Source organism: Phaethon lepturus, unplaced genomic scaffold (assembly GCF_000687285.1).
Source record: "Phaethon lepturus isolate BGI_N335 unplaced genomic scaffold, ASM68728v1 scaffold53047, whole genome shotgun sequence".
Lineage (NCBI taxonomy): Eukaryota > Metazoa > Chordata > Aves > Phaethontiformes > Phaethontidae > Phaethon > Phaethon lepturus.
Genome location: NW_010553609.1, coordinates 1 through 12,377, shown reverse-complemented (window position 1 = coordinate 12,377; position 12,377 = coordinate 1). Strand labels below are relative to the sequence as shown.

The window sequence follows — 12,377 nt, the reverse complement described above, 5'->3', positions numbered from 1 at the left end:
CTGCCAGATGGCAGAGTGCAGCGGTGCGTGGAGATCCTCATGTCGATCAAAATGAGCAGTATAACCATGTTAGCCCAGCTGCAAGGCAGGGTGGATTTCATTTGGCCCCAGCATCATGCTGACATAGTTACATGGGATTGATTTCTGCTTGTGCTGCTGGTGCTACTTTGCACCATGAAATGTTGCGTTGGGTAGACCGACTGGACGTGTTGGGTTTTTTCCTGCCAGGTGGTTTTCATCCTTATGTAGAGATACTTGCTGTGATCACTTCCACTTCCACGAGAGTGTTTCCTCCTAAATCAGCAAACTCGCAAATCCATCATTTCCATTGCTCGTAACAGAATCTGCAAAAAATTCTTGGTCTTCAGCTTGTGTTTCCCAAAGCTAATGTCTTGATGTTCTTCAAGAATGCAACTCATTTCCATTTTTTTTATTTTTTTTTTTTTAGCATCTGGTATACTTGTAGGGGCTTAGTGCTCCATGCATGCAACATGCTTTCACAAAGTAAGCTTAGTAGCTTGGCTGTCCCACGAGTTTCACAGGAAATTAAAGGTAACACCAGCTCTGCTGACAACAGATCTGTGGACCGTGCTCAGTGCTGGATGCTGACCCTGAGCTGGACAGTGAGCAGAGGTGTCCCCTGCCCCACAAAAGTCTTTTAAGCTTTGGGTTGAGTAGCTTTTGCTTAAGCCTTATTTCATAAAACTTGAATCGCAGGTTTGAGATTTTTTTTTTATCAAGGGGACAGGATTTCTTTTGTCTCATTTGAACTCTAATGATGTGCTCGAGTCTTTTCTAGGAGAGACAAGGAGAATCATGTTTGCCTAAAATGATGCTTTGCATCCCAAGGTTTTTGGGAAGGTTGTTCTACGTTTTTTTTACCTTATATCCCTGCAAGAATTTCAAAGGCATTTATGAAGTTGTTTGTTTATTGCTGAAAGTTTGTGCTTTTTACAGGGTTTAGTCAAAACTTGGGGGTGTTGTGCAGTAGGGTTTGAGTATTGGGGGATCTCTCTGTTTTTAAATACACATGGCCCCGCTGCCTTTCCGGTATTTCTCTGTAGGTTACAGACCACTCCTGACTCAATTGCTGCAAACTTGATTGCATCTCTCCTTTTTTTTTTTTTTTTTTTTTTTTTTTAATTCGGGTGCCACATCTTTCTAGTGACGGTGATGAGGAGAGCACAACTAGAGCCCTCGAGGCCGAAAACCTTGCCAGATGGTGGTGTGTGTTCCACCTCTTCCTTGGAGGTGACGGACTCAGGGCTGCTGAGTTGGCTCAGTAGCAAAGCTGACAGAGCAATGTTCGTGCCTGTGAACACCTTTTCTATTTCTATATTGTGTGATTTTGAAATCTTATATTAATGCAGAGGGCGACAGGTCTTGCCTTGGGGAATTTCATGCCAAATACCTGGACCTGTGCTGAACTGCAGTGAAGTTTAGATGTTGGGAGAGTCCACCATGGTGGTATGCATTAGTGAGCACAACAGTAGATACTTCAAAGTTTGCCTGACTTCCTACAGAAGTGTTCCACATCACCCTTCTTCAAAAGCTTTTAGGGTACTTTGCAGACACAGACTTGGTCCAAAACAGTCCCACCTGCTGTCAGTTGGGAATTTTCAGATTCTTTTTGCCCCTTCTGTTGATTTTTCAAGACCCCTTCCTACAATCCTGTTGCTGAACCTGTGTCACCTTGCGCTTGTCTTGCTCTGGCCTCAGACGCTTGAGAGTTGGTTTCTTTTTTCCCCAATATTAACCAAACTGCTTTGCTTCTTGCTCTCTGGCTACATCCTGCAGCTGCAGATCTGAAAACACTTTACAAAGGAGATAAAAATTATTAGTCCTATTTTGTAGATGCCTGGGGCAACAGCTTGTCCCAGACCACCCAGGATGTCCCGTGTCGGTGGCAGGAGGAGGAATGTCTTGAGACCTGTCAGGATGAGACCTGTCTTCCCAAGCCCTCATCCTAGTCCTCTCCTCCCCATGAACCCTGCTTCCCATTTTTAATAGATTAAAAATTCCCATTCTGACTGCACAAGTCCTTCTTTGACATCTACAGAAATAGGTTGGGTTTTCAGTGTACTGAGGTCATTTTGGGAAGGTGGAAAGAAAGCATAACCAAGGAGAGGAGCCCTTGCTAGAGAATACTGTGCCAGCAGCTCCCTCCTCTGTTCCTAGAGGCTGTAGGTTTTCTTTGCTTGGTCTCCAGTTATCTCAGAGTTACGTGAGGAACCCCATAAGTAAGTCCTACATGGATGTCCACTTTCTGATCTCAGATGGGCAGAACAAACCACCTGGGGACTTTGTACTAGAGGATATGGCCAGTATTTAGGAGCAAATTGCACGGGTATCTTGATCTTCCTTATAATAATTTTGCTCTAAACCGGCTGGAAATGTTAGGACTAGATGGAAGTGTGTGCACCTTGCATGGGACTAGAAAAAAATGCCTAATTTGTGGTAGAGCCTGTCTTAGTCTCACAGCAGGATAGTGAATTCCTGGAGAGGAGCTTTGACCATAGCTGGAGCTATTTATGTCTTTGGATAAGGCATAATTAAGCTGGTTGTGATGTCCTACATGGCATCTTTTCAGGGTGACTTCCCGAAGAGGAAACCTTCCAAACAGGCAGAGCTGGAGCTGCCCCCAGTGCGACCGAGTGGGAAGAACCGCTATTGCAAAATGGACATAATAGGTTTCCTGGGCTAAATCCTGCCTCGTGGACTGCCTGCGCCGGCTGCAGCATCCAGCCGCCTTGGGCACGCGGCTCTGTGGGGAGGGTGTGCCGTAATCCCATCCGGGAGGCGCAGAGGTGCCCGGCTTTCAGGCTCGCAGCCATCCCAACGGCGAGTACTCCTGTTCCTCCGCTCCCTCCCGTCTGCTGGAGCTGACACCCATTTTCCCCGCTCCTGACCCCGGTGGGCAGCTCTCCCTGCCGGGACCACAGGCACTGCAATGCTCACCCCCCGAGACACGCGGACCTCCCCCCCGGGAAGGCTCTGCTAATGCTGTCCATCATGAATAGCTCTAATCCACTCTTTATTCGGCGCCTTGATGAATTTAAGGCTGCACCCTTGCTGGCCTCTCCTCCAGCGGAGAGTATCCCATTAGAGGTGTGACTCCCTGGCTCGGCGTACCACGACCCTCTGGGCCATCGCTCATCAGGATTTCTGGACCAAATTCAATACTGGAAGTTTTCCTGGAGCTTGCGAGAAGAAGCCGACTCTTTGGTGTTGGGTGGCTTGCAAATAGACGGGCTGGCTAACGCTTGCTCTTCCTAATTGCAATTCTTTGCAAAGAAATTATTAGGAAGATATTAACCATATAATGTTTTGGCAGGGTGCTGGATGGCAGTCATCATTTCTGCTGCTACAGTATGTTTAAAAAAAAAATTAAAAAAGGACAATAAAGTAGGCTTTTTTGTTGGAAAAGAAGATTTCATGTTATCTGTGTTTGCAGGCTTTCTGGCTCATATGCTGGAGGAATCCTTGCTGCGGGGGTGTTTTCATTTTCTCGTCTAACATGGCAGTGGTCCATCACAGCAGAGGTTTTTAGCTTAAACAATCTGTTTGTGGGGCTGCTGATGGCTCTCACCGTGCATTTTGAGGAGGCATCCACTGCAAAAGAGAGATCAAAGGTAAAACATCTCAAGCAAAGTGAATAGTTCTTTTTTTTTTTTCCAATTAGTTATCACATATCTGTTTAATTTCCTATTCATGTAGTGTTGATTTAGTTTTGTTTTAAATAAAGGACAAATTTTGGGACTGGGTTCAGCACCTGTGCTGGGTGGTGTTGATCCTTGCCCTACCTGGGTGTTCAAAAGTATCAAGCATTGAAAAACCTGTCCACTTCACTTAAGGGTTGAGTTGGGATCTGCTGGATGGGTTTGAGGTTGGTTTGTTTAATACACACAAGGTGGAAACAGGAAAAGCAAAATCATTTTTATCTGAATGTTTTAGTGCAAAGTTTGGTTTCCTGCATCAAAGTCTCAAACTAGGCTGTGGGTGTTCAATTTTTTGTTTTCAGAACTGGTATTTTTCCTTGGGCTAAATAGATCTATTTTACAGAAAACTTCATCTAGTCAGAAACTCAGGTTTCTACTGAAATGACCAAATTTTCAATCAGTTCTTCTTTTGAAATTAAATGTGCCCCTAAAATAATGGCATTGTTAAATACAGAGACTTGAAATTTCATGCTATATTTTATACTTCATAAACAGATGAAGCAGCTAAATTATATTTTTGCTCGGCAGTCTTGTTCTTTCTACTTCTCTTTGCCTGAACATCTGATCTCTTCCACTCCAACTGACTTGCCTGCTGTGACTCCTGTAAATTGTGTGAATAAAATGATTTTTTGCCAGGCTAGGCTAGAATTTCAGGAGTCCGTGGTGGTAGTTTACTCAGCTTCGTGAGTTTTCAGGTACCATGTTTTATCAGTGGTTATAGAGACCTTCTTTCACCACTGGATTTTTTTTTTTCTTTTCTGATGAGTACTGTCCCAAGACTCCTACAACCTGAACTCCACAAAAATGGAGTTGGGCATTTTCCAACCTGCTTCCACATTTCACATGCCCAATTTTCAATGGCATTTTCAGATGAGATTTTCAGAAGCAGTTAAGGAGCTTGTTTCAATGTTTTTGAGGTGTCTGACATCCCATACCTTGAAGGAGCCAGGCTGCCAACAGCAAGCTCACAGTCCTTTTTATATATCAGATAGTCATGCAGACTTCTTCAGGGGTGTGCTTGAAGTTCATCAACATACTTGAAAAATTACTGAGGTTGTCCAGAGTCCTGCAGGGCAGCTTTGAAGCCCACAAATGTTTTTCTGAAGTTGTGGCAGGTGTTTCCATGGCAAGACAGCATCCAACATTGAATGCTGGGCAGTCAGTTAAAAATAACAGGTGATCCCATCACCACATCAAGGCAAGTGTTTGCATCTCATGAGCCACCTTGACCAGTGACTGAAATACACAGGGGCAATGCTCTGATGATAGGTGGAAGTGCTGTCCTCCTTGGAGATGGCCGTGAAGGTGAGCATGAGTTTTTGGCAATGTCTGTGGGACTCCGGTGGCTTTTTGCCCACCAAGGAGCTGCCCTGGGGCTTGGCTTCAGGTTGTAACATGGACCAAGTGGTCAGTGATGGAGGAGGAGGAGGCAAATTCAGAGGAGAGGCAGTGGCTAGTGGTGTATGTGTCACTGATCCAGGGTTTATCTATGGAGTTGCTCTTGTAGCCTGGTTCTCCCCCCCTGAATGAAGAGGACTCGGCTGTGGTGTGATGGTGTTGGGGTAGAGCAGAGCATATGGCAGCATGGGGTGGAGAGAGGCTTTCCTTAGCACCAGCCAGGGATGGCCACGGTACCAGTAACGAACCCATGAATAATCCTTGATGAGTACCAGAAGTACCCTGCACCATGCTGCATAGTCTGGATACGTTGCCTGTTTTATCAGAAAACTTTTTCAAAGATACTTGAAAATGAGCTTTCAGAGTAATGAGGGATATCACATTTAATTCCCTTGCTTAGGAAGTTTGTGTAGCCCTGGCTTTAGCCCTCTGTGCCTGAAGAAGAGGGAAGAATAGTTCCTGTTATATAAAATGAGATCTCTGCACATAATGGCATTATTTCAGGATATGACTTCAGAAGACTTTGCATCATTCGGAGTTAACTGCTGAGCAGTATCCCTTGTGCAGCAGGGGTTGACAGATTGGACCCTGCCGCATCGTTATGACATGATGGTCACAGAATCACTAGGTTGGAAAGGACCTTCAAGATCACCAAGTCCAACCATTAATCCAGCGCCACCATGTCCCCTAAACCATGTCTTGAAGTGCAAACCATGTCTTGAAGTGCTACAGATGACCTCTGTATGCGTGGAGATGTAGCCGTTCAGCCAGATGCTTCTGAAATACGTTTTCTGTTGAACAAATGAAATATCTCCGTAAATAATTTAAAATAGTCCGTGCTCTCTGTGTTATAACTGAGCGGTGCTCACCAATGTATTTGTCTTTCTTCTGAAAGCATGCTGTGGGCTGCACTGAAGCTCTTTTGGTCTCTGGATGTTTTTGCAAACTGTAAAGAGTAATTGCGAATGTGGTTTTTTTTTCCCTTTCAGATCTCTAAACTTGGTGCCTTTTGCTGCGGGCTCAGTTTGTGCAATCAGCACACGATAGTGCTTTATATCGCTTGTATTGTGCCTTGGGTTCTCTCCCGGCTTTTCAGAAAGACGGTACGTATTTTGCTGACCCATACCTCTATTTTTGTAAGGCACTGAGTAATTCTTCTTTCCAAGCACTTGTGCCACTCTTACGTTGATGTACAAACAGGAGCAGTCAGTGGTCTGTCTAAACTAGTCGGTCATAGCCCACTGAAGTTGCGGTCCAGTCTGACACCAGAGTCACCGATCACAGTTTAGGAGCTTTGCTCACGCCAGCAATCTGCGACCCGCTTGTGTCTCCTGGCACAGGAGCGCTCTGCCCCAGCGCCTTGCAAATACCCTGTGAGCAACCACGAGGCCGATACTTGGGGATAAAAACTGCTCAGCGTGTAGGAAATAAGAGCACGTTGAATGACCTACCAGAGAGGAAAGCAGGTAAATATCTGTTGGTGAGAAGTCACAGGCATGTGCAGTCTATGTGCGCTGCTTCTCCTGGCTGATGGCGCTGGCTTTCTCATGCCATCGACTCATCTGGAGATGAGTTTCTGTATGTTGGTTCCCTGGTGGTAACAAACAAAAGCCGTGTCCGCTCGTTGCAGAGCATCTTGCGACTGCTGTTGATAGTTGAAGGTACGGCTGGAATAAGCAGCACGGCAGGAAGGGTGCAGAGGCTTGTCTCTAGGGTGAAGTCCTCTTCAGCATCTCCTTAGGATGTGTCAGGCTTGGTGGCCTCCAGCTCTGATGCAGCCAGGGCTTGAGAGTCCTGCAAGAGATCAGCTCTCAGGTGAAGAGAGCCTGGCTCATGCCAGCTGGAAAAGAGCAAAGGAAGGCAGACCTTTGGTGAAACAGCAAGCCCCAGATCCAGTCAAATACGTCCCTTTCATCCTCTACCAGGGATGTCATTCTCAAGATGTCCCTCCTTCTACTCCTCTTTATTAAACTTGCTCACTGTGTAAGAAGTTTGTATGCCTGGCTTATGAAGGCGATATGCATCCCTCTAGATGAGGTTCCTGGGTGACGTTCAGGGCCCCTGCAATGCTCTTGTCTTCTGTAGGTAGTCTTCTGTGAGTCAATGCATCAGGCTGGATGGAGCCATGTTGTAGAAACTCTACTTTGCCCTGAAAATGGCTGCACATCTCAATGACACAGATGCTCTGAGCGCTTTGCAAGTGGCCCTGAGAAACCTCCACCTATTCCCCCTGTCTTTCTCTTTTGTTGGGCAGGTTTCAGCTGGGCCAACCTTGCCTGTATTTTTCCACCCTCGATCTGATAAATCTGGGTAATGGCACAGGGTATAACTAAGCTCAGAGTGAAGGCATGAGCTGCAAGAGACAAGACACAACTCCAACAAAGTTGATCCAAAATCTCTTCAGCATCTCCAGCAAACCCCTTTCTGACTATACTTCCTTTAATGCAATGAAGACTCACTTCTGCAATATATTTGTGTTCTTTAAACAGCTTTATTTTTTTCTTTTTTTACGTGGGAAGGTCCAGAGACACCTCTGTGATTTCTGGCAAGGACAATCCTGTGCCAATATAATATTCCTGGAAAATACTTTAGACAGCCCGGTAGTGCCTGCTGCAGAAAAGCACCTAATAAGAAGGATATTTGATGGAAAACAGTGTCTTTTTAAGTAAAAAAAGAGACAGCTTTCTTCTGACGGAACTGTGGCCACCACTGTTACCAAGCTACTTTTTCTGCTCTGTAGATCATCACTCTGAGTGGTGCCTCTTCCCCATAACCCCAACTGCTGAAGAAGTGCTTTGATTGACAGGGCAGTGGCTAACGATAAAGCAAGCGTGCAATATTCTAGGGTGGGATTTTCCAAAGCACTTAAAGGAGTTAGGCACAGAAGTCCCTTTGAAAGTCTTGTCTTCCTGACCCCTTAGGCAGTCTTGAAAATCCCACCCCAAAAGTTGGCCTATCCAATTTAGCCAGTGTAATCACGATGAAGTAGATGGCAAAACTGACTCCTGGTGATGGTGATGATGTGTGTAGTTGTACTAGAGCAGCTTTTTTTTTTTTTTTGCCAGATGGAATACCAGCCAACTCTTAATCGCTGCAAAGTGGGTTATCTCAGCCTTGCAGTGCTTCAGCCATCTATGCATGTCATGCCATGATTTAAATGTGAAAGATGCAATGAGTATGATACTCATGAGTCCTAGCTAATATTATTTGCTTCACTTAAATTTCACCCTGCCATGCAAAGGAGATCAGTTTGATGCAGTTTCCTAGTAATCCACAAAATCATAAGGTTTAACATAGCATTTTGTAGGGACTTACTATAAATTGAGAGATCAGCTCTGTGTAAATATATTTGATGTTTTTTCTTTATCTGTTCTTGAAGTTCCAGTGTGATTAAACTAAAATAAACATTGTTGATGCAATATGACATATTTTGGTGCAGGAATTGTCCCTAGGCCATTTGCTGAAGTTGGGTTTATGCTTCTTGGCTGGTTTGCTGCCTTATCTCTATCTGCCGGCTTCGTCCTACCTCAATCGAGCCCGTTGGACATGGGGAGACCAGACGACTTTTCAAGGATTTTTGACCCACTTTCTCAGGGAAGAATATGGGACATTCAATCTGGTAAATAAGGGTCATTTTCTAAATTACTTTCCTTTAACTTACGCAATAGCAGATTGTCTATTTGTGACAATTAATAGCTTGCAAAGGAAGAAATTGAAAATGTTTTCTATTTTAAAAATTTATTTCTGATTTTGACCTTCTGATCCATCAGGTTTTCTGGGAATGGATCATGTGACTGGGAAAGCAAAGAAATAATTCTCTTTGCCTTTATGGGATGAGCTGTATTATTTAATGGGAGCTGTACAGGTGTCTTGTATTTGTAAGAGCCCAAAGAGCAAACTCTGCTAAAGGGAAATGGTGACATCCATTTTGTGGTTTTCGTCTTTTAAGACAAATAATTGTCTTCTTTTTTTTTAAATTTTAAACTCAGCTATTTAAAGAGGTCACAAGCAGTTTTCGTTGCTGTACCTTTAAAAAAGATTCCTCTTAACTTACTTCTTGCTAATGTTGAATTTGAATGAATGGTATGTTTGGGGGGGTCTCAGAAACCTCTCATCTGGGTTACTGACAGGTCTGTGCTCTTGCCAAGGGAGGGAGGAGTTGCATGGTTGCTTGCAGAGTGTGGGGTTTGCATCTCCCTCCTCCAGCCCTGACATAGATGTTTGGCTCTGGCCACTCAAGGCAAGTGAGTGCCCAGCACACCTTCTGTCCTTCCTGTGTCAGAGATTTCAGTGCAGAAGGCTGGGAAATTGCACCACTGGGGGGAAAAAAGAGAAAAAGGTATGGTTTACATATTGTGTCACTCCTTGGGGTCCTGGACCCACATCCTCAGAAATTAAGCCCCTGCATCCAGCCAACGTGACACAGCGAGCATCGTTGCCGTTCCATTACAGCCTTCTCGGAAAGCTGGGTGGCTGTAGAATGTGAGGCAAAAGACTTGATAAGTCCTGCTGCTGCCACTTACTCTTTCCAAAACTCCTGCAGAGATAAGATTCATCCTCTGAAGGACTTCTGAGATTTCCCCCGGTGTCCTATTCCCAGCTGTCTCCTGAGAATGAGACTCCACTGGGCAGAGCAATACCAAGGCATGCAAATCCCTTAACTCCTTTCTCCATCCAACGCGATGCATTCAAGTTGATGTTCAGGAGGCTTATGGATGGACTGCGTGTAATCCTACACCACAAATCAAATTTACGACGAACTTGTCTGAATCAGGAGCAATAAATGCAGCAAAATGCAAGTGTTTGGTCCTGATGCCAGCTGGGCTAATGCCAGAGCCCTGCCTGGGTGGACAGACAACCCTTGTGTCCCATGGCTCTGTTTTAAGGATAAGGCAGGGCCAAAAAAAAAAAAAAAAAAAAAAAAAGGAGAAAAGACTCAGGAGAGGGTTCCACCTATGAGCCAAGGTCAGAAATGTGATCTCCTGCAAGGGATGTGTCTGGGGACAGAAGCCATCAGCTGCCAGCAAGGTGTAGCTTTGCAAGAAACAGAGGGGTAGCAGTGGTGCTTCAGGAGCTGTGGGCTAGCTCTCCATCCTCTAACACTTTTATTTTTTTAATTAAATCCTGAATGCAATTAACTCTTCCATTTTTATTGAGATTAAATATTCCTTCCAGACCTCCTGGATCCATTTACCTTTTGTCTGGTAGCCACCACTTTTCCAACAAGCACCTATGAAGGTAATTCCTCACCTCCACCAAGCATGTCTATGCTAGTATATCTCATAGAAATCTCGTACAGCTCTGCCTCTGTCAGGGCAGAGGGGACACGGCGAGTCTGGTAAGCGAGGAGGAATTGAGGCCCATGTGCTTGTCTCAGGCTGTGGGGAGATGTCCCAGAAAATAATTTGCACTGCGCAGATACAGGATGAGAGGAAACGGCCTCAAGTTACGCCAGGGGAGGTTTAGGTTGGATATTAGGAAAATTTCTTCACCAAAAGGGTTGTCCAGCATTGGAACAGGCTGCCCAGGGAAGTGGTTGAGTCACCATCGCTGGAGGTATTTATAGATGTGGCGCTTAGGACATGTTTCAGTGCTGGCGTTGGCAGCGTTAGCTTTGCAGTTGGACTCGATGACCTTAAGGGTGTTTTCCAACCTAAGCGATTCTGCGATATAGCAGAGATCATAGCTAAACCGTATGCTATGCTCAAGTCATGGGATGATGGGTTGGTAGCACTTTGAAAAAATGCTTATCCAGGTGGTAAACCCTGCACAGTGGCATAATGTAAAACAAGAATGTGGGAGAAAATCTTGCAATGAAGGTTTGAGGAAAGTTTGCTGTCTTTTTGTTGTTTAAGCCATTCCTGTTCCCTGTGACCACCTTGGGGTATCACCTGAAGGGGTCTTGAGGAGCCCTGGGTGCTCAGGTCTCTGCAAACAGAAAACAAAAAGGCTTTTCCTTGCCTCACTGATACGGCAATTGGCATGTGGGTTTCTCATGGGTATTCTTTCTTTTTAATCTAGGCCAAGTCTGAGACAGGATCCTGTATGAGAGAGATGCTGGTGTGAGTAAAATCATGAATGTACTTTTTAGTGGAGAGAAACTTGCTGCTGCTGCTGTCATTTTGGCCAAAGTGGCTCCTGTCCTGCCTTTCCTCGGCTTGGTCCAGAGCTGGGGCTGTGTGTATCCAGCGCAGGGACAGCGTGCATGTCCGTCTGTCTTCCCCATTGAAAGAAAAATGCTGGATCCCCCTCCCCAGTGGTTTTTCATTCAAGAGCCTGACATGTACACCGAGCTTATTCCCTTTTCTGGTAGGCTTAATCACAGCAGAATGGGAATATGTTATGTTGTACTTATTCCCTGCTTCTCTTGACACTTTAATTGAGTGCGGGGGACGATTTGGGGATGGCACATCCATGCACTAATTTCTCCACAGTTTTCAGCTGGTGCAGATGAAGTCGGAGCTCTCCCTTCCCGTCCTGGCCCTGGCGCTGGTGGCCTGTGTGAGCGCAGCACTGCCGTAAGTCGGAGGAGAATATTTGCTCCATCATGCGCTTTCTTACTGGCTGCATGGGCAGCTTGCTTTGCCTTCTGCTTGCTGGTGAGAAGATTTCAGCAGTTGGCTGTGGTCATCTCTTAATTAAGAGCAAAATATCCCTGCTCCTTGTAACACTGTGGCTTTGTAGAAGGCAAGTGTAAATATCTTGAAATCCTCGTGGTTTTGTACTTTGAAAACAGAAGTTTCATAAATTGCAAAGGTAAAGAAAGACTCATCAGCTCAGTAAATGCATTTAGGTGTGCAGAGAGATAGTTGTTTTCAAGCACATAGAACTTTTGTCTCCTTTTCATCATGCCACTGGAGTGCTACTTTTTTTTTTTTTTTAATAGGACAAAGCAGAAATCACCCGTGATCTGGCTCTTTGCTGGAATGCTGTGTCTTTATTCCCTTTTCTTCGCTTGGAGAGCAAATTTGGATATTACAAAACCTCTGTTTCTGGGCGTGGTAAGTTGCGCTCCAGAAATTACTTTGGCGTGTTAATTTTTGGAAGGAGCCTTAAAACCACCTAATCAAGAGCAGGTGGTTGTCTTGAAGCTGCCTAAGGTGCAAAAATACAGCTACTTATTCTGTTTCCTTATAGCCGGGGAAACAGAAACGGGGTTTCTGGGGTTTTGTTTCCTAGGTGGAGCGATTCTGGCTGCAGAGCAGTGCCGTGGTGGCTGTGCTGGCGGGGCTGGGGCTGGCCGCGCTCGCCGCGGTCGGA

At 45.2% G+C, this 12,377-nt stretch overlaps 1 protein-coding gene across 1 annotated transcript; it reads left to right on the top strand.

Annotated features, from left to right (window-relative positions):
• Positions 1-3,454: 3,454 nt before the first annotated feature.
• Positions 3,455-12,371, top strand: LOC104624257 (transmembrane protein 260-like; the record flags this gene model as incomplete). Its single annotated transcript, XM_010291578.1, has 7 exons — positions 3,455-3,632; positions 6,107-6,220; positions 8,557-8,736; positions 11,139-11,179; positions 11,552-11,635; positions 12,004-12,118; positions 12,297-12,371. Coding segments are annotated over 7 exons (787 nt in total), but the record flags the coding sequence as incomplete, so codon positions are not given.
• Between the last annotated feature and the right edge of the window lie 6 nt (positions 12,372-12,377).